This window comes from Meriones unguiculatus, chromosome 3 (assembly GCF_030254825.1).
Source record: "Meriones unguiculatus strain TT.TT164.6M chromosome 3, Bangor_MerUng_6.1, whole genome shotgun sequence".
In the NCBI taxonomy this organism is placed as follows: Eukaryota; Metazoa; Chordata; class Mammalia; order Rodentia; family Muridae; genus Meriones; species Meriones unguiculatus.
This window is the reverse complement of record NC_083351.1, coordinates 139,388,142-139,414,848: the sequence shown is the minus strand read 5'-3', so window position 1 is coordinate 139,414,848 and position 26,707 is coordinate 139,388,142. Positions and strand designations below refer to the sequence as shown.

At 50.3% G+C, this 26,707-nt stretch overlaps 1 protein-coding gene across 3 annotated transcripts in view; it reads left to right on the top strand.

Moving 5' to 3' along the window:
- The window catches only part of Jcad (junctional cadherin 5 associated), a 76,343-nt gene extending 54,224 nt beyond the window's left edge, over positions 1–22,119 (top strand). For all 3 annotated transcript variants that reach the window (XM_060380653.1, XM_021647514.2, XM_060380654.1), the window contains 2 exons: positions 12,077–15,741; positions 19,545–22,119. In XM_060380653.1, coding sequence (XP_060236636.1) covers positions 12,077–15,741; positions 19,545–19,579 — 3,700 coding nt within the window. In that variant the 3' untranslated portion in view covers positions 19,580–22,119. The remainder of the gene's footprint in view (positions 1–12,076; positions 15,742–19,544) is intronic.
- Positions 22,120–26,707: the final 4,588 nt, after the last annotated feature.

The window sequence follows — 26,707 nt, the reverse complement described above, 5'->3', positions numbered from 1 at the left end:
GCATGTCAGGCTCATGTGGAACAGGTGTGAAGGTCTTGCCAGCATTGAGGCTTTCTGGGGAAGTGTCCATGGTAAGAAAGAGGAGTGTTGGCCTCCAAGCTAGGCATCTGACTGGCCATCTTCCCCAGCCCTGTGACAGGGCAGCCTAAGGACAGGCTTATTTTGTATCACAGTTCCAGAGAGCACAGTTTACACCATGGTGGGGAAGGCATGGAGACAAGAGGCTGCTCCTGGCAATGGAGCTTTCGGCACAGCTCGTTCGCGTCCTCTTGAATAGAGCACAGTGACTGGGCTGGAGCCGGAAGTTAAGTATAACCCAAGATCTCCCAGCAGTCTGGTCTGCTGGCTAGCCTATACCTTATAAGGTCCATAAACCTTGCTGGAGGAATTATCCATCCTGTCTGTCCTTGTGGGTGGGCTTGACACTCGTTTCTGTGCAATCCCCTTTGCTCAAGGTAATTATGTTATTTTATTACATGATAGTGTTCCTAGTTTGCTTTCTATTACTGTGATACAACCAACTCTGGGAGTAACAGTTTGTTATCTCATCAAAGGAAGTCAGGGCAGAGGCTTACTGAAGAACCTGGAGGCAGGAACTGAAGCAGAGGCCACAGAGGAGCCGAAGGGCTTACTCCCAAGCACATACCCAGCTCCTTTTTATACAGCCCAGGCCCATCTGCCCACGAATGGCACAGCCCACATGGGCTAGGCCTTAGCTCTGCTGAGGTGCCCTCATCCAAGGTGACCCTAGGTTTGTGTCAGATTGACAGCTGATGATGATGGTGGTTAATGGCAGCCCATGGCTGTGTTACACCTGAGTCTCTTAAATTTTGAGGAAATGGATGGTGTTGGACCTGGTGGTGCTTCAGGGTATGTCCCTTGCTACAGCCAACCAACTATGGAGGCTGGCGCTCCCCGTAGTGGGCTGTGCATAAGGACAGCTTCCAGGCCACAAGACACTGAGCATGTGGTCCCGATGTGCTGTGAGCTCTTAGTCTCTGGGTGTGGCACTGCTTTGGGAGGTTGCGGGACTTTTAAGAGGCGGAGTCCTCATGTCCCTGCTGCCATCTGAGTGGAGAGAAATTGTTTGTCTTTTAAGTTGCTTCTGTCAGACATTCTATCACAGTGGAGAGGAAGTAACAAACATAGCGCTGGACACAAACACAACGTCACTCTTCCTAAGCCCGTTTCACAAACCTGAGACCTGGTGTTTCCCCTTTTCGTGCCCCTCTCCGAGAGCTGGCCTGGAGGCTGAGGGTCCCTCAGTGGCCTCTGTTAACAGACTGTGGTGATGACACTGCCAGCAGATTCCACTGAAAGTCACTTAAAGAGAAGGGGAAAACCCACAGGCCTCATCCGAAGCTTGCTTGCCAGCACCCTTAGGAACAATCACACACATTCAGGAGCACATACCTGTGAGCACAGATATAATGCACTCATGCATGAGCACACACACAGTAACGTGTGTTTAAGCGCACTGCATAGTCACACACACCAGCACATATATGAATGAACACACACATTATACAGGGAGAGTGAGTGGGATGCTGTGGGAGAAGCGGCATGCTTCCGGTGAGGTCGATCCTTAGCTCCCATTAAAATATGTGAAGACAGTTATCGGTCTTCACGGGTTTCCTTAATGTGTTTCCTGTGGAATAGTGTAATCAGAGGAAGCTGTAAAATAACCTCACAGCGCAGAGGCTTGGGTCTGAGAGGCACGCCTTAATGGGCTCTGCTCTGTTTCAGCCAGGGAATTCTGTTTTGCTTTTTTTTTAAGTTTTGTCAGTTAACTGTGAGGCTAACTTGTAATTATCCACCAGCATCGGTATCATGACTAATTAGAGACCGAGCAACCGAGCAAGCCTCTGATGTGGTGCTCCAGGCTCTCCTCCTGGGTGGTTTACATCAGGTGGATAAACATCCATCCTCATTGGTGCTACTGGGTATGGTAAACACTTCATTTGGATTTTTTCTTTTCAACTTTTCTCAAAGCATACCCTTCTTATAATGGTATTCTAAAAAAGGAGTGCATAAATGTTTAAATTTAACATCAGACTCTGTGTCTGTCTTTCTCCTTCCAAAATTCTAAGCCCACACACTATTTATCTTTTGGGCTTGCTTGATTTCCTCATCACAGGGTGTGTGTCTCAGCCTCCTCAAAGGGAATGGTGTAGATTCCTGAGCTAGCATGCTCTTGAGCAAGCAAAGTCCAAGGCCTCTCTGCCCCTCTCCTCCCTTCTCCTTCGCCCTCCTCCCCTCTTCTCCACTCTCTTCCCTTCTCCTCCCCTCTCCTCCACTCTTCTCCACTCTCCTCTCCTCCCCTCCAAAGCACTTGTTCTTGTTCTGGGGCAGCACCTGGGTCCCCAGTGTCTCCTGCTCACGCTGCCACATTGCCTTGTGCTATAGAATTTGCTCAGCTGGAGGGAGCTTAGGTCCTTGGACCAGTGTCTTGCAGGAGCATAGTGGTGAGGAAGGACTTCCTAAGACCTTCCTATGTCTTTGCAGCCGTGGCGTCATCAAGAGGCTTGTTCATGAGGAGACTTGTGTTTAGCTAGAGACCTGGCTGGGTTTGCGAGGTAGCGAATGCCACTGGCCAGCCTGAGCAGGAAACACAGGGCTGGAGCAAATACTGAGCAGCTCTGTGCACCATTGTTTTGCCCTCAGGAAGACCATACGAAAGTCTCCAGGAGAAACAAACAAGCACACAAAATCCCAGGTGTACTGCAACTCAGCGGTGGCCATAGGAAGCATCTGGGGTATCCCAGGGTCCTTACAGCCTTGGCTGCTGTGGTCATCTCCTATGCTTCTACTCTACTCTGCCTGCTGTGAGCCCTGCTGCTAGAGATCAGAGGTTTGAGACAGAGAGCACCCACACATCGGCTGAGGAAGTGAGAAGCTGGAGTGTTCTTTCCTGCCTTCAGTGGCACTGAGTGGATATACTGGTCAAGAAAGTTTGACTTGGTAAAAATGTACTCATTCCAAATAGAGGAAGTAGGGGCTATCCTGGAATGGTCTACCTTACCTGTTGGATTTACATGAGAGCAGATGGGTGGACACTTGCCCTTCCTGTTTTGTTTTACTAAACCAAACATTGGTTTGCTCCCAATTGTCCTGTGGAAGTAGGTGCAGCGTCTTCCTTAGCGACCAGCCATGCTGGGAGGGACAGCATCTTGTTATGACACTCAGCTGGATCATCACTTCCTGCTATTGTCAAGTCTGGTGCATTGCAGCATTGAAAAAGAAAACGAGTACTAAAATAGCCATCCCACCATGACTAGCATTCCGATTCCCCCCTCTCCTCAGTGCTTGCTTGTGCCACCTTTGCCCTAGGATGGGCAGAAAGAGAGTTGACATTACCTGTCATACAAGAATTTACCACCATTGGGTTAGTAACAGCTACAATATTCTCTGTGTGAGGTGCCATGTGAGACATTTTGCATTATTTACCTTTCTTAACAAACTCCCAGAGGCAGAATTGTTACTGTCCCTACTATAGAAGGGAAGCAAAGAGGTTAAGAATTTAGCAGACCATAAGCGTAGTTAGGAAGATGGGATTTTGACACTCAAAACCCATGCTGTCCTTTCTAACCCAGGCCAGAAGTGCTCACATGCCTGGCATCTTCAGCTTGGTCCACGTGCTTCCTATCTGGTTCACCACCCTAAAGCTAAAACAGAAAGGTGCAGGTAAATACTGAAAGGCCACATTGAAAGAGTGAGCAGAGTCGGCCCTGTGGCTCCCTTCTGCTCTGGCTAGGGAACCAGTGCGCTGGTGCCCATCTGTCCCTGAAAAGATGCCCCAAGGCTGCTTCTTCTTTGGGCAGGAGCTACCTGCCAGTCCACTGGGGCATGCATGGGATTATTTCTCACTAATAGTGAGAAGTTGTGTGCCATTGGCATCCCTGTAGGCACAGGAGCCTCGGCACAGATCCTTGTAGGAGGACTGCCTCGGGAATAAAGCTGGTAAATGTCTCCTTCCCTTTCATTCCCAAGTCATCCACAGGCCCTTGCCGTTTGATCCCTGAGGTGACTCCCTGGCATGACTCCGAGGGGGGGCACATGTGAGACAGCCTCTCTTGTTAAGTAACCCTTCTCAGGAAGGGTTCTTGCTCCAAGACAGCAGACAGCACAGGCACTGAGGCCCACCCTACCTGTCACCTACCAGCCCCAGGTGCCCACTACCTGCTGCCTTGAATTATTTTTCTCTTACTGCTTCTCAGGTCTTGGGCCCCTTCTGCGTCTGTATTCTCACCCTCCCTACTGCTTCTCTATCTGTTTACCTTAGAGAACACTTCATTGTTCTGTAGTGTTAGGGCACACATGTCATGGCCCACGTTAGTGGGAGTCAGAAAACAGCCTTCCGTTCTGCTCTTCCACCCATACACCAAACTCTCAGCGGCAAGTGTTGGTATCCAGTTAGCCATCTCACTGGCCCAAGATAGCTCTCAACTTGATACTGCTCCAACAGGCAGTGAGGAGATTGAGGAGAGTCTTGGCACTGACATGAGAGCGACTGAGGCCCAGTGCTAGCTCAGCATGGAAGAGACACCATAGCACTGTGGCAGGGGTGGCCTCCACATGCCTGTACTTTTTCCCTCCCGAGCCACTCGTGGTGGACTGTTTCTACAACAGTAACAAATCTTGAGAATGCCGTGAGGCGCTCTGTGATAGCAGTCATTGCTCACGTTGTGAAAGCGGGCCTGGTGGTAGGGAGCCATTGGTAGCTTTTCACAGTCCTCACCACCCGTGCAATCCTCCAGGTGCGCTGGCTGGATAGTGTGGGGCTCTGCTAGTTTGTGCAGGGTTCTCTGTGCAGCCCTTGCTGTACTGGAACTCTTTTGTAGACCAGGCTGGTCTTGTTCTCAGAGATCCGCCTGCCTCTGCCTCCTGAGGGCTGGGGTTAACGGTGTGCACCAGCCCTGCCCAGCCACCTGACTGATTTTTAATTTATGCTGGTCTGTAGACTTCTTTCAGTCTTCACCTTCTCCCCACTTCCTGTTTCCTCTTTCCATTTGCTTTTCTGTGTTGGAGGGCTGCTTGCTGTGCGGTGTACTGAGTTTCTACAGCATGCTGAACAATGGAAGGACAGGCTTCCAGGCCTGCAGAGAACTCTACAGGGGAAGATGTTGGACCCCATGACCATAGAGCAGTGCCATGCCCTCACCTACATCGGTTCAGAAAAGGGAGCCACCCTGGGAGGAGAGTATGCCGATACCTAGGCTCCTTTGTGTCTGGCTAATCTACTGACCCCCCAGGAAGGAGGAATAGGCTGGCCCAGAGCATGCAGGAGACCTACAACAGTAGGCTGTAGCATCTACCAGGCTACACACTTGGGAACCAAGAAGCCGCCAGTGGACCAGGAGACGTATGTATGTCTTTGGGACCTCCTGTCCCTACCCTGATCTCCACACTGCAGGACAACTGACTGGACCTGGGGAGACCCGAGGGAAGACCAGGTTCAGGATGCTGTTCCCAGAGCAGGAAGGTGTGACTGAAGTGCCTGTGCCTTCTCTGCACAGAGCACCCCAGGTTAGCCTGCAAGGCAGCACCCCTCTGCTTGGATTTCTCTAGACCACACCTACATCCTGTGCCCAGATGGTCACAAGTCAGTCATAGCGACCCTGGAATGTACTGAGACGATAATCCTATCAGGGCATGTGACAGCAGTGAAAACCAGGGCTTTCCTTCCAAGTAGTGCACTTACCTTTTTGACTTTAGCTTGTGTATGTGCTATGTGTGAGTGTGCATGTACGCAAGTGTGCATGTATGTATGTGCGCTTGTATGTATGTATGTTGGGGGCACTGTATGAGGGTGCATGTAGAAGCTAGAGGTTGGCATCATGTGTCATCCTTGATTGCTGTCCACCTTATATGTTGAGCCTGATTTCTTATGTGAGCCAAAGCTTGGCAATTCTCTGCTCTACATACCCAGCTGGCCCGTGGACCTTGTTTCGGCCTCCCTACCTGTGGGGTTACAGGCAGGCTGCCACACGCATCCTGCGTTTCCGTGTGTGACTCTAGGCTTCATGCTTGCTCAGCTTTACCTAGATGCCGAACCATTCTCCTAGCCTCTGGGGCTGCTTTTGGAAAGGAAACAGGCTGCCCAAGCAAGATGACTTAGTGGGGAAAGGGGAAAGGCACCCGCCACCAGGCCGAAGACCTGAGTTCAATCTCAGGAGCTCAAGTGGTCTCGGGAGAAAACTCTCCCACAGGTTGTCCTTTGATCTCACAATGCACTGTGACATACATGCACAGTCACACAGAATAAAGTAAAACATTCTAAAGGGCAGGGCCGGGTTGTGCTCAGTGGGCGCATGCGTGCGTAAAACTGTAGGATTGAGCCTAGATAGCTCAGAAACAGTTAAGGGAAAACTGTCTTTCCTCTGGCTGGAAATGAGACCCCTCCTTCCCTTTCTCTTAGTTACCTTTCAGAACCGGGGGGTAGGTGGCCAGTTTCCTTTGGACATGCTATTTTTCAAATGTTTGCATCTCGGATGTTTTCCAGGTAGTTTTATCAGCTGTTCTGTTGGCTTCATCACTCTGGCCTGTGGCAACCAAGGGCTGCTAGAGAAGCATGCTCTGCCTCCTCCCCACCCTGCCCTCCCGGAGCTCTGTGTCGCTCAGCTTGTCTTCACTCCCGGCCTTTCAGTGTGTGCATGGGAGGTGATGGCTGGGTTCGCACTCACTGTGCTGCCTCATATCTCTCCCACCCCCTCCCTGTCTGTGTGCCCAGCAGGGTTATGTGAAGAGTCCATTGCGAACATTGTCTGTGGTAAATCATTAGTTACTTACTGTTTTAAAGAAAAAATTGAGCTCACCTTGTTTTTTTCAAAAGCGTTAGTGAGCATCCTTGTAGCTCTGAAGTGATTTGAGGTCGCACTTGATTTGGATGGTACAAGGGAGATTCTCAAGGCCAGTAGAGAATCTGCACATGGTGATGTTACGGGACATTCCCTGGGTGGGCTCTGCTAATGCCTGCTGTGGCCCTGCTCAGACCAGCTTCAAGGTAGACAGACAGATGGTACTTAACTTTATAGATTCTGTAGGGATCGGGACAACTTTCAGGAGCTGGATTTCTATTTCCACCCTGTGAGCTCTAGGAATAAAACTTAGATCATCGGGCAGCAAGCATCTTTACTTACTGAGTCCTGTCCTGGCCCTTGGCTTGGTGTCTGGAGGCAGGGTCTCACTGTGTAGTCATGTCTTATCTGGAACGCTCAATCCTCCTGCTTCAGCTTCCACGTGGTGGGGTTCTAGGTGTGCACTGCTATGTCTAGGGATGCTTCATAGCTGTCTGTGTCATGTGGGCTGATACTTAAAATAGAGTGTTTAAAACCTCTCAGATGGACCTGGATTTTCTATAACTTGGGATTTGGATGTATTATGCAAATACATTTAACCCAGAATGCTTAGTGCTTTTGATTAGTTTTGACAAAGTGTGGACGATAGCGATTTTTACACAGAGCAGACAACTGACCACATCACAACAGTACGAAGTCACAGTCTGTTTATATTCTTGCCCCGTCTCTGTCATTCTTACCTTTCTTTTGGTCACGATCATGGCGAACGCGTACGCAAACAGCGCCTTGAGATTTCAACCTCCTCCCTAAGCACCAGGCTTGCTCACTGTGAGCCAGAGCCACGCTGTGGCTTCCTCCATAAAGTCAGCCATGGCAGAGCATGCTCAGATGACTGAGGAGTGGGAAGGTCAGAGAGCACGCCCACCCGCTGTGAGGAACTGAGGAAGAAGCGTGTGTCTGCCGCAAGCAAGGTACCAGTCACACCCGTCCAGTCTGAGTGCTGCCTGGAGCGTCTTACTGGGCTGCCTCCTGGGTCCCACAGCCTGCTGCCCTCCAGCCAGTGTCGGTGACACCTGTGTGCACGTCTCCTGCAGGTTCCTCAGGGTAGGACTGCAGCTGCTAGGACTGCAAGGCTGGATCTCCTGCATGGGTAGGTGGCAGTCAAGGACACCGCTAGCAATGGCCTCCAAAGTGTGATATCCCAGCAGAACCTAAGGTAGGCAGGACTCTGCTGAGCTAGGAGTGTGAAGAGCAGGATTTAGAAAGCAACTGAGAGGTTGACAGCCTACACTAAGCAGCAGTCGCCAGAGCACGGAGGCCCCTCAGTGAGACACCCTTGACCTCCAGAAACGGTCGAGTTGTGCAGACAGTGGCTGCTTTGTCGGCTATTTGGCCGCTGACTCTGTCCCTTGAGGCAGATAAGTAACTCCCATGGAGAAGAGTAGGAACACGTAGCTTTAGCAAGCACTCCCTGCCTAACAGCTGAGTTCTGCCCAACCCATTCCCAGACCTTTATGTGGTGGTGTGCCTCAGTCACACAGGACTGGTGGCTTTTGAGTCCCTCTCCGGCCCTCCTGGTCTTCCTCTGCTGCACCTCCAGACAAATGATGGGAGAGTACATGGCAGCGGCAGGGGTGGGGTGTTACCAGTAATAAAAACGATGTAAATTAAAATAAGGAGAAGTTAATTTTATCTATCTCATGAGGAAAAAATAATTATTAGTAGAGCCAAAACAGTTGTGCAAGCCCATCTGCTACCCACACAGCCAGCGGAGCTATACGTTGGAGTGGCTTATCGAGGGGGATTTGACAGCCTGTCCCATGACCTCCTCACTTCTCTGGTAAGACTTTGTTCTCGGTGAGATGAGACCTACATTAAAGTGCTGGTAGTTAGGACAGAATCTGCTTGAGCGCCAGCACTGGTCAGGTCACGTGTACATTACAGAATACTGTTTATCCATCACAATGGAAGGCTAGAGGGGATCTATCTTACAATGGAGGGATTAAAATGCAGTGCTATGGGCTTGGTGGTGTGTGCCTGCAATCCCTGTGCTTGGGAGGAGGAGATGTAGGATCAGGAATTCAAGTCCAGCCTGCATTGCCTGAGACCTTGTATCACAAATTAACAATCAAAACAGCAACAGCAAAAACTCTAATAATGAATAAAAATAGAATGCAGTGGCTAATTGATTTCATTTCTCTGGTTAAAATTCTTTCCCAGATTCTTACAAATGTTGGTTGTAAGATTGTTGGTTCTTACAGAAGTTGATTAACCTTTCTGTGCCCTGGTTTCCTCACCTGCCAAAGAGGGAACTAGTGAACAGTGGTGGTGGTAAATGGTAAAGTGTAGAGGAGGTAACTATTTGACACACTTGCTGCTATGTGTTGCACAGCATCACTGTCTGATGAATGTCAGTGTTAAGTTACCTCTGTGCCTCAGTTTCCTCCTTTGTAAAATAACAGTGATGGTCACCTGAAACTCAGGTGAGTATGTAGGAGCACTTGGTGAGCCTGGCTGGCAGGCTGACCCTCCACACCTTAGTGGAGATGCCCGGGATCAGATGCCTGTGCAACTAGATGCCTGTGAAGCCTCAGGCCTCACACAGCCGCCGGGACGGTGAAGTACTGTCTTCCAACAGTCATTTCAACAAGGAGTATATTTTGTTTGTTAATTTATGTTTTAAGAACAATGGTTTTAGAGTGGAAACAGTCTCTGTTTGGCTAATCCACGCGGCCAACTTCCCTGAACATCTTGCAGGGAGCAGTTTTCTGAGCTGTGCCCAGCTCTGCTCCTCTGTGGGGAGCACCTGGGTACCTGTGCCGAGCCCAGCAGTGCTGCCCCGTGCTTTCTTCAGTTCTCTGAGAGCTGTGATCTAACTCACTGGGTGTAGGCTAGAATCATTTGGGAAGATTTAACCCTCCATAGACCAATCAGATCCACGCATCTGGTGAGCCGTAGGCATTGGCAATTTTGGATTTGAGGGTGGTTTTTTAAACTTTATTTTTATTATTTTATGTGTATGTATGAGGGCCTTAGTGTATGTATGTGTGCCATGTACCGGTACCCACAAAAGCCAGAAAAGGTCATCAAGTCCTGGGACCTGGAGTTACAGAGAGCTGTAAGCCACCACATGGATGCTGGAAACTGAACCTGCGTCATCTACAGGAGCAGCAAGCGTGCTTGACCACCGAGACATCTCTCCAAGGAAACTGACGTGCAGGGAAAACTCCTCACTCCCCCATTTAGAAGTAGTTTTCAGATTATCTGAGAATAAGAGTCTCCTGGGGAGGGTGAGGAGGTGACTCATGCTCGGCAGTTAAAGCACACTCCTGGCAAGCTTGAGAGAGAGTTCAGATCCCTAGCCCTCAAGTAAATGGCACGAGGCTGTGGTAGACTGCTTGTAATTCAGCCTTCAAAGGCTGACACTTGGCGATACTTGGAGCTAGCTGGTTAGCAAGACTAGCCATGCTTGATAAGCTCTGGGTGGGCTTGGGAGACCCTGCCTCAGAGAACAAGGGGAGGAGCAATGGGGCATGATTCCCAGTATCAGCCTCGGTTCCCCACATGCATGCACACACACACATACCCTCACGAGTTCACACACACCTATAACATACAAACACACACACACACACACACACACACACACACACACACACACTGGAAAAAGAAAAGAAAAGAAAACAAACCCTGATGTACTAGTTAAACATACAGATGCCTGGGTCAGACCAGATCCACCAAGTTGGAATTGTCGCAAGGAGAGACTTTGTAATGTGTATACAGACTTGAACCACTTCAAGGTGGACCATATTCAGAGATACAGAGTTATTTGTTTTTTGGCATTGTGCAAATCTGTTATGTAGTAGAGGATTTGCCTCTTAATGGCAGCAAGAAGTCAGCTGGTAACAAGGTTCTGAGACTGCCCCCAGCACAATGCAGCTAACCCAGAATCACACCTTAATAATGAAATAAATAAAAAGCCACACTCATTCATCATCACATAGTGTGTCTCTGTATTCGTCCCTGTTCTTCCTTCATGTGACTCAGGCAGTAAGCACGCTGACACCAGCATCGCCACAAATGCACGAGTAACGCGTTGCACCGTAGTGTTGCTGTAGCTGTGCTGTTGTTAGGCGGGAGGGCCTCCTGCTCTATTGCAAGCCTCAGCACCACTGTCCTGTGTGCAGCCTGGCATTGACTGAAGCATGGTTGTGCAGTGTGGTGATGCTCACCGTCAGGGAAATGGGGGGACTCTGCCCAGGCTGTGCTCCTGACAGCACCAGGGAGGAGCTGCAGGTGCTCTGGTGCCTGGTCACCCTCAAGCGCCTAGATTCTAACACAGCAATGACGCACCTGAGCACTGGGATTTTGAAGTCCCCTGGATTCAGAGCGCAGTCCCCAAGGCTTGCAGCAGCATCACCATGTGGAATCTAACCCATGCATAGCATGGGACCCTCTCTAGTCACACTGAGCGTGCCTGGGATAGGACCCTGGGGCTTGGCAGTGGGCCTCGTAGGTGTCCCTCAGAGAATCTGACTGTGCTGTAGTGCAGTGCTTTGAAGAGCAGACTCCGTCCGATTGCTTAGTTGGTCTGGCCATGCTGGTCAGTGGTGCTGGTGGGCTAGGACCACTCACTCAGGGAGAGCACTATTCCTCCAGGGTGTCCCCTTAACCCAGGAGTTTTGAAGCTGGATGTTCGTATCCTCTATAGCACAGCCAGCATTCCTGATGTTCCTGTGGATAGCCTGCTGCTGCCGCTTGGCCCTAGGAGACAATAAACAGGCTGTCTTCTAAACACAACTGGTGGGGCTTGTTTTCCTTATAGTCTGCAAAGTTCTGCAGTTGGGGATTGTCTTAGTCACTGTTCTATTGCTGTGAAGAAACTCCATGATTCATATGGAAGAAAGCATTCAACTGGGGGCTAACTTATAGAAGGTTAGTCCATGATCATCACGGCAGGGAGCATCCTGACAGGCTGGCACTGGAGCAGTCACTGAGAGCTACATCCTGACACATTGGCAGAGACTCTGAGCTAGTCATGGGCCTTTGATACCTCAAAGTCCACCCCCAGTGATGTACTTCCTCCAACAAGGCCACACCTCCTAATCCTTTTAATCCTTTCAAATAATGTCACTCCCTGGTGACTCAGCACTCAATTACATGAGCCTACATGGGACCCGTTTTTCAAAGGTGGTAACCCACGCATGCTCTTGAGCACTGATCATTGGAGCAGACAAGGTGTACTTGCCTCACGTAACTTCTGCCTCTCTGTTTTGCAGGCTTTTTAATCAACCTTCCTCAGCATGGTCCTCTCAGCCCCAGACTGGTAGTGAACACACCTACTGGAGCAGAGGAAGGCAGGAGGGCAGTGGCTTGCTGGGTCCCAGGGACCGGGAAGACCCGGAGATCAGAGGAATGGCTCAGGCCCACAGTCTGCCCATCCACATGAGAGAGAGTCCATGGGAAGTTGCAGGGAGGACAGAGCATGTGATAAAGAAGGCTGTTTGGGAAGAAGACCTGAGGATGCCAGCTCCTGCTAGGTGGCAGAATGTGAGCATGGAAAGCTGGAAGCAGCCGAGGAAGCCAGAGAGGCAGGTGTCCGATGGCGAGAGAGAGAAGAGGTTCCAGGATTTGTACCAGTTCGTTCATGGGGAGCACATGCTGACATCTCAGAACAAAAAGAAATCTCAGTCATTGCCTCGCGTTCTTTCTCCTGAGAGCCTGAGTTTCACGGAAATCCCTGTTCCAATACACGATGGACACTTAATAGGTGTCCCCAAAGTGCCGCCATACCCTCCCAACTGCCGGCCACCTGTGGAACCCACAAGGAACCTTGAGAAGGCTAGTTCCTCAGGCCCTTTTCCCCGGCCTAAGTTTGGGAAGCCCCTTAAGGCTTCATGCTACGGCTCTCAGCCCAGGGGAGAAGACGGATCTCAGGACCACCAGCGCAGGGAGCCACGTGGCTCCCACCTGACAAGAAGTAAGCACCCCAGGCATGAGTTGGGTACGCTGGACACTGGCTTGGAGCCCCCGGTGTACGTGCCCCCACCTTCTTACAGGTCACCCCCGCAGCACATTCCAAACCCCTACCTTGAAGATCCCGTGCCCAGGCATGCCAGCAACCAGAGTCTGCAGCAGCAGCTGCCTGAGAAGGCTGAGGCCAGCTGTCCACTTCCTTCTGGTTCCCTTGCAGCTAGGAACCTCTACGATGCGATGCCTCGCTCTCCCCCTCAAGGTCTCCCTTCATACCCCTATCCTGTGGCTGCCCACGAGGGTTCTATTCAGTACATTCCTTTTGATGATCCACGGATCCGGCATATCAAGCTGGCTCAACCCCCAGAGTCCTATGAAGAGGCAAAGGCTGATGGAAGATTCTATGACTCCAGTCTCATCGCTGCCCAGGAACCAGCTCTTGGGAGAAGACAGTATAATGATGGCCTGTCAGCACCACAGGGACCAACACCCCCACCAGCTAATGAGCGGGGCTCAGCCTTTGCCCATTCCAGCCCCCGGTGGCTGCGGCGTCAGCTCCCCATGGACATTGAACATGGAGGCTTCCCTGTCCAAACAGAGCCTCCTGTCGTGAGAGGATTAGCAGCTGATGTGAGAGACAGCAGGGCAGAAAGCCATGCCTCTTCCCCACAGCCACAGAATGAAGGTACCTGCCAAACCTACACGAAGCTCAGAAAGTTTGAAGCCGGGGTTCAGGGCAAGAAGAGTTCAAAGAAGAAAAGCAATGCGACCATATTTTGTTTGGTTTCTGTCCCAGTGAAATCCGAGTTACTTCTGCCAGATACAGATACGAACAACAATGACTTAAAGCCAGGGACTGATAAGATGGATGGGCTGTGTCAGGGTACAGGCCTAGAGGAGCAAAGCCTGCTGAGTATGTCTTCCACTGACCTGGAGCTGCAAGCCCTCATGGGAAGCATGGCTTGGAGAAGAACATCCCCAGGACAAGGTCTTGGGGAACTAGAAGATGGTCACACCGATGACCTCAGAATCCTCCACCTCACCAAACCCAGGGAGCTCCGGGCTTCCAGCTCATGGCCAGGCCACCAGTACAGAGATCAGCAGACCCAAACCAGTTTCCCTGAAGACTCCAAAAGCTCACAGCTCCTTCCTGCCACAAGTCCAGGAGATCCCAGCTATGCAGCGCTGGCCCCAACATGCCCAGAACCCACTGGCTCTGAAGCACACGCATGTGCAGCCTTAGCGTCCGGTGATCAAGATCAGAAGCCCAGTGCACCTCGCCTGCGAGGGCAAATGTCCCTCAGCCCATCTCAAAACAGTGCATTCTCGAGGACTTCCTCAGCCATAAACCAGGCACCTAAGCCCAGAGGGGCCTCTGGCCAGCCCCCTAGTGTCAGCCCTGTACCCAAGCCAGAGGTGGTGAAAGGGGAGCCCACAGCAGGCCAGTGCAACAGCACACAACTCTTTGGTCAGTTTCTTTTGAAACCAGTTAGCCGGCGGCCCTGGGATCTCATCAGTCAGCTAGAAAGTTTTAACAAGGAGCTTCAGGAAGAGGAAGAAAGCCATGAGGCTAGTGGTGGGGGCAGTAATGAGGACAGTGAGGCAGAGCAGCCACAGGCCTGTGCTGACCCCAGAGCCAAGACGTGGGGCCGCCATGAAACCAGCCAGGAAGCTAGAGCAGAGCAGCTGCCTGCAGTGCTGGCACTGGAGGAGCCAGGGACCCAGGAAGGAAGACTTACTGAGTTGGAGAATTGGAGTGAGGAACCAAAACCTGGCCGCCCATGTGCACATCCCCAGTCTCTCAGCCAGTCACAGGAGGAAGACAGCAGAGCTGTTCCCATCCAGCGTGCAGACGGAAGCCTGACTGCAGAGCAGCAAAGCCAGGAGATTCTGAATGGAATGTATGAGGGAGACAGCGTGAGTCCCCTGAGCAAGACTCCCAGTGACACAAAAGCAGCCCCTTTGTTCTCTCTGGAAGAACCAAGAAGAAGTCAAGAACTCACCAAAGTCAGCGGTGCATTAGAGTCTGTGCAGCTGGGCCAAGAGATTCCTCCAAAGCTGCATAGCGGTGAGGAAAGGGACACAGAGCTCCTCCTGCCCCTTGCTGGCAAATATCAAGGCCTCCCCACCCCAGACTTGCAGTCTTTGGGCCTCACACTGGGACAAAAGCAGAGTGCCTATAAATCGGAGCCTCTGGGTCTAGAGAGTGCCGTGGAAGTCCTCCCAAGTGAGACTCTTCAGGAAAGGGCAGAGAGGATTCTGGGCATCGAGGTGGCCGTGGAGTCCCTTCTGCCAAGTGCCAGGAGAGGAGGGCAGAGCCCACTCCCTGAGCCCGATACAAGTGCCTATAGCCCAGAGTCATCCAGGGAGGACTCACCACCCAGCTTGGCGCCACCAGGGCCCCCGACAGTGGCCGCTGATGCCTTCTATGGCAGGAGAAAGTGCGGCTGGACTGAGAGCCCCCTCTTTGTAGGAGAAAGGGCCCCCCAGGTTTCTATCTTCTCAGCTGTGGATGGGCTCTCGGCAAGCCAGGCCACCAGTCCTGAGCCTGAGCAAAAGGATGAGGAGTCAAAGCCCCCCTTCAGGTCCACTCTGTCCCATGTCATGGAGAAGACCACAGGTGCAGCGGGCTCTGAAAAGAGGCTCAGAGGTCCTTCCAAAGTGATCGAAAGTTTACAAGAGAAACTGTCATCACCCCCAAAGAGGGCAGACTCAGTTCGCTTGGTAAGAATGAGAGAGGTGAACTCCTTGTCTCGGATGAGGAGCCTGAGCTCCAGGAGCGCAGACTCCGTGGAGGAGCCCGACCAACTAAAGGCCGCCAAAAGTCAGGCCTGGCCGTCAGGAGGCCTCATGTCCCCGACCGGTGAAGAGCAGGCCTGGCAAGCAAGGCATCTGCCCTTCGGCTCTCAAGAAGAAAATGGGCACCCTGAGGTGCCCAGGGAGCTGTTGGAGCAGGACTTGTGCTGTGCAGGTGAGGAGCCGGGCTGGAGGCCAGGTGTTTGGGGTGAGTTTGGAGTCAGGTGATCACCAGAAGCACGACTGGTTGGTGGGTGCTCAGCTTAATGCTGCCAGTGGTTTCATAGAATGGCCCTTCGTGCAGGAATGGTGGCACACGCGTGCAGTCCTGGCATTTAGGAGGCTGATGCAGGCAAAACTTGAAGGCCAGCCGCTGTTACGTAGCAAGATATCATCCCTTAAAAAAATAAAATAAAAAAGTCTGACAAGGTCAGGGAGAGCTTGGTGACTGAGCCCCATCTCTGAGATGGAGGTAAAGGTCCTAGGAGAAAGCCCAGGCCACAGAGTTGTGGACCTTCACACATTCACACAAGAGTAATGAATACATTAAAGAAATAAACTCATTGTCAAAGAATTACCCAGAAGCCTTCTCAATTAAGAATCCAGATCGTGTCATGTATTCTGAATGATTATACCATTGTTGAGTTTGGTGAAGAAAGCAGCCGCATACAGTTATCCTTCCAAACAACGCCTCAGTGTGAGTGTGCTGCAGAGGTGAGACATTCCACAAAGTTGTCCAGCCTGTTGGGCCAGCTCGGGGGCTCCTCTGCACTCAACATTTCTACTCCCGTGCTCTCCCAACATTGTAGACATTCATCCAGATGCCCCTGTTGATTGCTCTTTGCTAACTTTTTTTTCTGAGACAAGGCCTCTCTCTGTGGTATAGGCTGGCCTCAGTCTCATGGAGTTCCACCTTCCTCTGCCTTCTGAGTGCTGGGATTTACAGCATGGGTCACCACACCCAGACTTTTTTTCTTTTAAGATTTTTTTTTGAAATTGTTTTTTTTTTTTTTTTTTCATACAATATAGTCTGAACATTTTTCCTCCCCCAGCTCCTCCTAGATCCTTCCTACTTCCGGACTCATCCAGATTCATTTTTATCTTAAGACTGTGGGTGTTTTAGTTTGTGTACCACATGAGGTACAGAGGCCAGAAGAGGGCATCAGAGCCCCGAAATAGAAGAGCAAGACAGTTGTACAGGTATAAAATACACACCAGGTTTTGAAATCTCAATACAGGAAAATCTGTTACATGTTGAAGTGATTAATATTCTGGACATGGCTAGTAGAATGTATTTTGGACATATTTGGTGAAATAAGGCATATTATTAAAGATAATTTCACCGTTTCTTCTGAATCTCTCTTCATGTAGTTCCTAGAAATTTTAAAATACCATTACAGGGCTCACACTCTCTTTGCTGGACCTAGACTGTCTGTGAGTTAAAGAGCTTAATGTGCTGGAGCTTCTCAGCTGACCCTTAGGTAATGCTCCTCTTGTCGTGGTGACCTCCATCCATAAGACTATTTAATTGCTACTCTCTAAGGCAGTTTTGCTTTTGTGAGTCGCCATGTGAGCATCTGACATGCAGGACATCTGGTATGTGCAGACCCACAGGTTGAGGCCCACAGTTCTAGAGAATTCTTTCCATGGCTCCCCATGTTAGGGTCCTTAGCCTCAGCTTTGGGTCTTGGGATGGAGGTTCATTGTGTGGTGTGGGGATGAGGGGAGTAGTTCGGTTCTGGTGCCTGTGTGGTCTGAGCTCAGCCTCTCCCTGCTCTCTCCTCAGGAGTGAGGGACTTGGTATTCTCCTCTCTTAGCGACCCTCCACTGTATTCTCAGTGCATGGGAACCCGCTTCCTCCAGCCCCAAGTAGAGCACTGAGCCGTACCGGTCTTCCTGTGTGACTTCACGGGGGTTGCTAAGGGCCATGTCAAGAGGTGTTAAGTCATGGGAACACCACTTTAGCAGGTGGCCCTGGGGCGGTCTGTCATGTGAGCAGGCCAGGAGGCTCCCCTAGGGCTGCTGTAGTGTTTATACAGTGCTGCTTATGTAAAAGAGGTGCAACAGCCCAGTGTCTGCCCACAGACGATGAGAAAAGAAAATGTCTATACACAAACATACACACAGTGAACCACAACTCAGCCTCAAAAGGGAGGAATCTGGACTTACAACGACACCGAGGATGAACCTCAGGGACAGTGTGCCGAGCTAGGAGAGCACAACCCTGTGTGGAGCTACTTACGTGTGGATGCTTTTTCAGAAGTCACACCTGTAGTGACAGAGAGTGGAAGGGCGGCCTCCAGGAGCTGGGGGTTGGGGAAGAGAGGAGGTAGGGGGGACTATAAAGTTGCAGCTGTAAGATGAACAAGTGTCTGGAGGTTAGCAGGTCTGGGTGGATGTAGTTGACAGTGGGCACCGCACACTTGAACTCTGCCAAGAGGCCGGCAGCTGGTGGGTATGCTAATTAGCTTGATTACCATACTCAGTACGCAATATCTGGTCACTCATAAAATGCATCTTAAAGACAGTAGTATCTTACCCACGTGCTCAACACCTCAGTGAGGACAGAGAACAGTAACAGCAAGGCTTATCACAGCCTAGAAGATGATTTTTAAGAAGCATGCTGGCATAATTTATAGGAAAGCAATGAAATGCATCTGGAAAGTGATGCCCTATGATGGGCCTCCAGCCCATCTCCCGCAGCCTAAGGGTTCATCACCTACTTTCCCACCTGACCGACACACACCTGGACACAGGCAGTGTGATGGTGAAAACTAGGAGCATGTTGAGAGCACCGTGCTGATGCGACTAGCCAGAGGGACACTCCTGGCACTAGGGGAGCCTCCTGGCCTCTACAGACACCCGGATTTCCTTTCCCAGCAGTGAGACTGCTGGATTTTATAATAGTTCTATTTCTTTGTTTATATTTTTGAGGGATCTATATGTTTTACTGTCTATCTTGGGCTCTTGCAGATTTGCCAAGTATTTTCTCTTAAAGGTTTAGGAGTGTTTCCAGGGAACTCTGACAGCAGGAGGCACGGGCGCCCCAGCCTCCAGAGCTGCAAGCTGACCAGCACACATTCCCCACACCAGTGGTAGACTGGGATTATTGCCCCTTTGTGTGGTGTTCTATTTTGGACAGTCAGCTCATCTGGGTTCAGTTCGAGCAACCAGTCCTGCCTGGTGGCTGGTGGCAGCAGGCGACAGGAGACCTCTTCTTGCTGGCCACGTATTAGACGTTTCAGGCTTTCTAAGCCTTGAAGGCAGGAATTTGTCTATAGAGACGCTTTCAATTGACAGAGGAGAGCAGAGTCCTAAGTTCAGATCTCTACAAAAAAGCAAGTTGTAGCAGTGTGCCTAAAATGTCAGTGTCAAGGCAGCCAGGGCTCTGGATTTCTGGAGATCACTGGCCAGCCAGATGAGACAAATCTGTGAGCTCCAGGTTTAGTGAGAGACCTCAAAAAATAAGGTGGCCATGCAGAGGGAAAAATAAGAACAGAGTGAAAGCAATTTAGGAAGATGCCCAATATCAACTTTTGGCCTCAACACACACTTGTCCTCACCCCACGCATGAAGATATGCACTCTCACACACACACACACACACACACACATGCTCATGCACAGGCTCACACATGCATACACACACAGAAAAAAAAAAAAGAATTAGCATTAGACCAGGGCATTGCTGCTGGTTAAGGGCAGTGACTTTATTATTTTTTATATTGTACTGTGAACACCAGGAAGGGCTGTCAGTATACCGAATACCTTAGCTTTGCCCGTCTGATCGTGCACATTTCTTGAAAACGACATTTCAGCCATGGTTTCTTACCCCATGGTGAAATAGGTTTGCTAAAGTGTCTGAAATCAATTTTCTCTGCATGCAAGTTTTGTTCTCTAGTTTACCTATAGCCTGAAGATTAAACATAAAACATGGTAAGTGACTGTCCTCCTGATCTTCCCTCCTTCTTGTTTGCAGAGTCATATGACCCCAGCCGAGTGGAGAGGGTGTGATGGATGCTGGTGAAGCCCACCACCTCGGCTACCAGAGTGTTCTCTGGCTGACCAACCTGTCTTGAGGCTGCGAAGCGCTGGGTTTTCTGTGCCCTGATTCCTCCTTTGCTGTCACCCCCTCCCGATTGTTACGGAGATAAGGAAGTGGTCGGCTGACGCCATCTGTCTTCTGAGCATGGATGTGTAACTTCTGTATTTAGACAAGAGTTTTCACATCAGTTCCCCTTCCCGGGGGATTAGGCCGAGCTGGTAAATAACTTGGTGTTGATCTGGTTTTATGTGAAAAATCAAACATGGAAGACGCAATGGGTGATTTTGATTGGACTTGATGCCACCCATTCCCCGCCGCTTCTTCCCAGCCCACGCTAGGTGTTTGCACACTGAGACTTTAAGGGGGATGTGAGTGAGTATGTGTGGATGACCCATTTTTATTACTCAATCTTTGGCAGCTCCGGGTGACATGTGACTACCTGCTAGACTCACAGTGGCGTCTTCATGTTCTCGAAGGGCCACAACCTCGCTGTAATGAACCCAAGAGGTAGCTCACTTGGCATGGAAGCAACCATGCTGCGCTCTGCTTTGCACTCGTTCCCCAGGTCCTACTTTCTGTGTGAATGTTTAGATATTCTTTATATGAAAAATAATTGCTGGTTTAAACTAGACCATGTTAACAAAGTAACTATATTTCTTTTTATAAAATTGCTATTTTTCTATGATGTATAAACAGTTCTTAGGTGGCAGATTTTTAAGGAAGTGCTATTTTATTTAAGTCTATCCCTGTGTGTGTGAGGGACCCAACAGGGCCCACATCGGCTTTAGAGCCTCTCAACCTGCAGCACCGCTTCTTTTGAAAGACTGATCACATGTTCATTAACTCTCATGAAGATGTTTCCGTAGCTGGAGCTGTGTGGTTACATTCGAAGACACCCCTCTCACAATCCACCAACAAGTTCATGGTCATCTTGCAGCCAGGTCAACCAGAATTGCCGAAAGCCCATAGTTTCGTCTTTGTGTTTCTGTGGGGAATCTGCCCCAAGAAGAAACTTTTCCCCTGCCCACTACCTTGCTCTTTTAAAGAAAGCTATATTTTTTTCTAGAATGATCCTGATGAATTTTCTTGCATATTCTAAAAAGTGCTTGGAAACAGTGCATAGGAGTATGTGTGCATCTCGCACGACGGAAGAATAAGCGGCCCATGGCTGCACTGCTGCCTTTGCCTGTGGAGCCCATGCAGTTTGTAGTTTTTCACCCTTATGTCTGAGGAGGTATCCTTGTTAGCTAACATTTTCCAAAGTGTTTGTCCCCTTCCTTCCTTCCTCTCCCCTCTCCCTCCCTTTCCTCTCTTCTCCCTTCACCTTCCTACTAATTTTTTTTGACACATTTAGTTAATCTGTTTTCAGACATGCCAGATTCCTCCAGTGTGAGGCCGTGGCTGCTCCGTCCTCTGGCCCTAAGCTCACAGACAGGAATTTGACTGTCTCTTATCTATGCCACATTATTTTATTTCCTGAGAACCTCACACACTCTGACCGGACCTCACAAAACAGAGTCCAAGTAGTCGCTGCACCTTCCCAGATGCACACGTCTGCAGTCCCCTGTTCCCCATGGCCGTCCTTGTCCGGAGCATGGCTCTCATGGGAAGGGGCAGGTCTCTGGGGCAGTGGGCGAAGGCAGAGGTACCTACCTGTCTCTGCGGGGGTGTGCTTCCCTCCGTGAAAACAGTGAAAGCGGCCATGTGCCTGTGCACGGGTGTGACGACCCCAGTGCAGGCCCTGTGCACACTGGCGCTGTGCTGACTTCGTGTCAGATGACACAATGCCATCTAGAGACCTTAAGAGAAAGAGAAGGATCCTGAAGGAAAGCTGTTGTGCCTTATGTATCTCAGGCTGAAACGGGATGCGCTTCCATTTTGTCTTGCTTGAAATCAAATCATACTTCTCTGCAGCCAGTCAGTAAAAATAATGAATATTTATACTTTAACCTTAAAAGTTTCCTGGAGTCAAGCCCATAAGCAAATCTTTTGGAAGTAAGTGGTAACATTAGACCTAGCAACTTGAAATTTTGACCTTTAACTTTTCATATTCCTAAGGTAACATGTATCTGACCAAAAATGGCTTTGCTGAGGTCTTGAGGTCAAGGCTAACCATCATTCCCTATGTAAATTTCATATGAACTCATGACTATCGATGGAAAAAGTTTCCCATATTCTGTATTTGTAATTATTTTTCTCATTACACGTGTTGGTATTCAATAATTTGAAGCTTTCTAATTTTGACCATTTGAACTAAAAATTATGGGAAGATTTGTGCCTGTATTGTTTCTGGAATTTGCAGAAGTGAGGAGAAATGTTTGTCTTGGCCTCTTCGGAGGAAATTTCTTGAAGGATTGAAGATGAGGTGTCTGTTACCATATTCAGCTGTGTTTCTGTAAACCCTGGAACCGTCTGCTGGTGCCCCTGGCTCCTGGCAGGAACCCTCAGATTTATTTCCCTAGCTATAAACACTATTTCCTTTATTAATAAAGACTTTAAATGTGCATCACCCCTCTTGTATTGTGACTCCCTTACTTGGGACAGTGGATTAAGCTCTCACTAAGTGGAAACCCACAGGACTGATAGGCGCAAAGGCATTGCCACCCTGTGGCTCCCAGAGCATCTGCCCGCATTGAATTTACTGTTCCTTCGAAATGGTTAGATGCCATGCTGTTGTCAGCCCTGCTCCTCCAGGGTGACAAGGACAGCAGAAGTCTTGTTGAGGAGCACAGACTGTCGGGGAGCACCAGCTGCCGGCCCGGCTATTCCGGGGCAACTGAAGTCAGGGTGCGGGTGGGAGTAGCTGTAGCGGCCGGGGCTTCATTTTCTTCTGCTTTGTTTTTGACTGCACATTCAGTACACCTGTGTGTGGGAGGAGAGCTGCTGCTCAGGACAGGATCTAAGAGACACATTCCAAATGGCCTTTGAAAAGTCAGAATGGTGGGAGGTCCTTATGCCAGATGGGTTGGTTCACTCTGTGACCCTCAGTTGGAAGGAGAGAGAAATGATCAAATACAACCTTACAAAGACTGGTCCCCAGCCTGTATGTTTTGTTAAAGAGAAGAATGGTGGGCGCAAGACCATAATTCAGAGCGCGGCCCCTTGAAAAGGTTCCCGTGGTCTGACCGCCTGCTTCCTAGAACAGTCCAGGCTTTGACAGCATCATGGGAGGCAGCCTAGACGCCTGCCTGCTGGTGGCCTTGGCTTAGAGAGCCTCTGTCTCAACTGGAATCATTAATGTAACAGAGGCCAGAGAGGGGTGTGTGTCGCTGCAGACAGCCCAGTCTACAGCGTTGTCTCCCAAGATAGAGCGCCCTCCTGCTGCTGCATCACTTACCATGTTTACCTGCCAGTACCCCCCTTCCCCCATCAGAGCCCAGCTGTGTGACACTTGAGCAAGAGGGAGACCAAGGCCAGTTCAAGGTGAGAAGCAGGACTCGGCAATGAGGATCATGGAGTCAGAGTCAGGGAGGTCTGTGATCTCCATCCAGATTGTAAACATGAGGGAAGTCCTTATCATCTGGGTCAGCTGCCACTGCAGCCCCAACTGAGACCTGTCCGGCACACTGAGCATGCCCCAAATCATAAAATTTAGTAAGGATAAGGCTCTGGATCCCAGAGGAACCTCGTCTTTTGTCTAGCTGCATTAGCACTTAAGGCAAAGGGAAAGGCTTCCAGAGCCTGCCCTGTGCTCGCCTCCGGACGGGATAGTCAGGGACACTCTTGAGTAATGGGAGGTGAAGACAGGAATAGTCTCATGGAGCAAGGCAGAGCAGCAGGTGGAATGGCAGGATGGAGGCCTCCACAGCCCATGCTTCTCTACACAGTAGCTGCCTTCACTGTCCCGGGCTAGGTGACCTGGTCCTAGCCTGTGCTCCAGATAACTGCTCCGCAAGCCCTCCTGTGTTGACCATCCAACTGTGGCGCAGACAGGAGCTGCCTGGGTGCCAGATGTGGGCACTGCAGAGACGGGGCATATCCCCTTCACTGTCCACCAGAGCCCAGTGGGGCGGAAGGTCCTGAATGTGGCTTCCCTCAAAAACTCTTGGACTCAATGACTCCATTCCAAAGGCCAGGTGCAAATTTCTAGTCACTCATGGACCACTTGTCAGTTGTTAGCTTTCTGTCTACCTCTCCTGCTCCTCCTCCTCGACACAGAAGTATTCCTGGCGTGGAGAGCATAGCCAAGCTTGGGAGTTACCGAGGAAGGTCTGTTAGGGCAGCTGGCAGGCTTTAGATCTGGGCCCTCATTTTCTGCCCCCTCAGGGATTTTGCCTGTCTATCAAGATGGTTCTGCAAGCAGATACAGCTCCATGTCCTGTCATGCTCTTGGCTTGTGGTTGCTGCTAGTTAGACCAATAAACCAGGCCGCTGTTCCTCAGTTTAAAAAGAAATGGGGCCAGCGAGATGGCTCCATAGGTTAGGGTGCAGTGAGCCTGCTGACCTAACTTTGCTTTCTGTGACCAGCATGGTGGAAGGAAAGAACTGACTCATGCAAATTGTCCTCTGATTTTCACAAATGTGGAACATACCATACACACCACACACACACACACACACACACACACACACCACACCATGTAAGAATGTAATGGACCAAGGAGATGATTATAGATAAAGGTGCTTGCCCTCAAGCCTGAGTGCAATACCTGGGATCCTCATGATGAGAAAAAAACCGTATGCACACGTGGTAACGTGCGCATGCACAGACAGACAGACAGACAGACAGACACACACACACACACCACAGACACACATACCACAGACACACAAAATGGAATAATAACTGTAAAGAGAAAGAAACCCTTCCAGCTAGAATTTCTGCCTCTCCCGTTGGCTCTTGCAGGCTGCTTTCCTCTCTGTGTTGCTGTGTGTGTGTGCGTGTCTAGCTCAAGCTTGAGTGTTCTAGGTCTTGGAGGCCATACAACATTTCAGTTCACATTAAGCTGTCCATTTCAAATCAAGGACTTTCCCGGCTGGGTTGATAATTTAATTCACAGATAAGGTACAAATGAAAAGTCCCTTCAGCAAACAACACTGTAAAATGAAACAGCTGCTAGAGTAGGCCTGGCTCTGTGAGGACATTTTCAGGCCCTTGAACTTGACCACCCACCCCGGAAAGGGAGAAGGAGACTGAACTTGCTGTGGTTCTTTCCAGCTCCGAGATAGATGGATGACTAGTTTTTGGCAAGTCTGGAATTCATAGGGATCCTTGGCCTGCCCGAGAGAATAAGACAGTGGGAAGCGTGGCTGTGTGGGAGGGCCGGAGCCTTGCCGTGGCTCCTTCAGCCAGGGTGGTCTTTTTCCCACTTCCTTCCCTCACTATGACCGCAGCCCCTCCAGGCCGGTGATGCTGACCCTGACCACGTGTTTCTCTTCACTTGGGCAGGCTGTGGTGGTGTTTACAAGCCTGGCTGCGTCCCACAGCACAACAGTCAGCGGCCTCTCCCGGAGTGTGGATGTGGGGTCCTCGTGTGCTCCTTGGTGTGGAGGTGTTCCCCTGGACCTGCTAGTCGGGCTCCTTCGACCCCACGGGTGGCCTCCTTTCTGGGTGTTCAGCGGGGAATCTATAGGCTGCACGTGTTGGCAGGCCCCCGGGGACAGTGTTGGTCCATGGGTCCTATGGCTCCTGGTTTGGTTTCAGAGGGACAGCCCAGGCACCCCATTTGCTGTTTCTTTTCTTCACTCTGTGTCCTGTGCTTCCTACAGCCTTGGCCAGTGTGGGAATATTCACCTCTACTGGAATATTCAAGCTTAAGGTAGTAGGTCCAGCTTCTGCCGAGACCCTGTGCCTTTACTGAGTACTTGCTGGGTCAAATATGCAATCTGAAGACACGGGGGAGACAAGGAAACAAACACCATCAATTCCACATCATGTGCCATGAATATCACGTGTGTTGACTAGTGCAATGGGACACAGAGTGGACTCAGAGAGGGTGATAAATGCTTGTGGCATAGAGCTGGCAACCAAGGAATCATCCAAGCCTGTTTGTACAATCAAGTCCATGCTGGCCATCTTAGCTTCCTGCATCGTAAGATAAGAGGAGGCTCCTACAATAGAGTATGTTTGTGAGGACCAGCGGCATCTATCCATGCCAGGACTGTACTCAACAGTGTCTTAAACAATATGGGAGCTTATTTTTCTCACCCTTTTAAGGAACCTAGTAGACAGGCCAGGCCAGGCAGGTTGGTTCAATGGCTATTCTGTTTCAGAATTGTCATACAGTAGCTTCATCCTAAAAGAACCTCATAGGCCAAGAGGGCAGTTAGAGTGCCAGCCACCACTAATACTTTCTAGATAGCTGTTGAGAATTCTCCCAAATGAATTAACTCTTTTTAAATGGTTTTCCAGGAAGCGCCACACTTCTAAACTCGTATTCCCATTTCTAAAAATTTACATGGTCAAACTAGCTTCAAGGAAGTCCAGAGATTATAGTCTGTTTAGCTGGGCACCGCCGTGGATAGTCAGTGTTCTGTAACTAATGAAGACAGAGGCCATTGGCATTGCCTGGCACCCAGAGGGTTTGTCATACTTTCCCTGGGGCAGATTGACATGGATCTGCCAGTAGGGCAGAGGAGCCTGTGTGTCAGGTGCTGGGGAAAGTCGGTGAGACAGTTCCCTCCCACCCAGACACAGCGTAGATCCATCTCATCAACAGCTGAGCGTGTTCAGAGACAGTGGTGTTTCCCTGGAGCCAAGGAAGAGCCATGGGCAAGAGCACCAGTCCCGAGCACCCGCCTCTGCAGGCTGCAGGGACCGTGGGACACAAACTCAGGCCGCTGGGCACATGTGGGCTGGGTGGTGACCAGCAGCAAGCCAGCAGAGCCCGAGCAACCCCTCAACCCCGGAGGCCCTCCCCTCCAGAGCCGCTCCACATCAGCAGGAGGTTGCGGGGGTCCCTGCTCCTGCAGCAGTGGCTCCTGACCTTCTTCAGGGTCTAATCCCGTCACAGGGAAAACCTCGCGTTGGTTTGCATGACTTCACCGAAACCACTTAAGTCTACATAAATCCTTGATAGCAGGGTTTTGAGGAGGTGAGAGGCTCAAGACAGAAACCCCTCACTATTTAGGACCATGCTGACCTTGAACTTGTGATC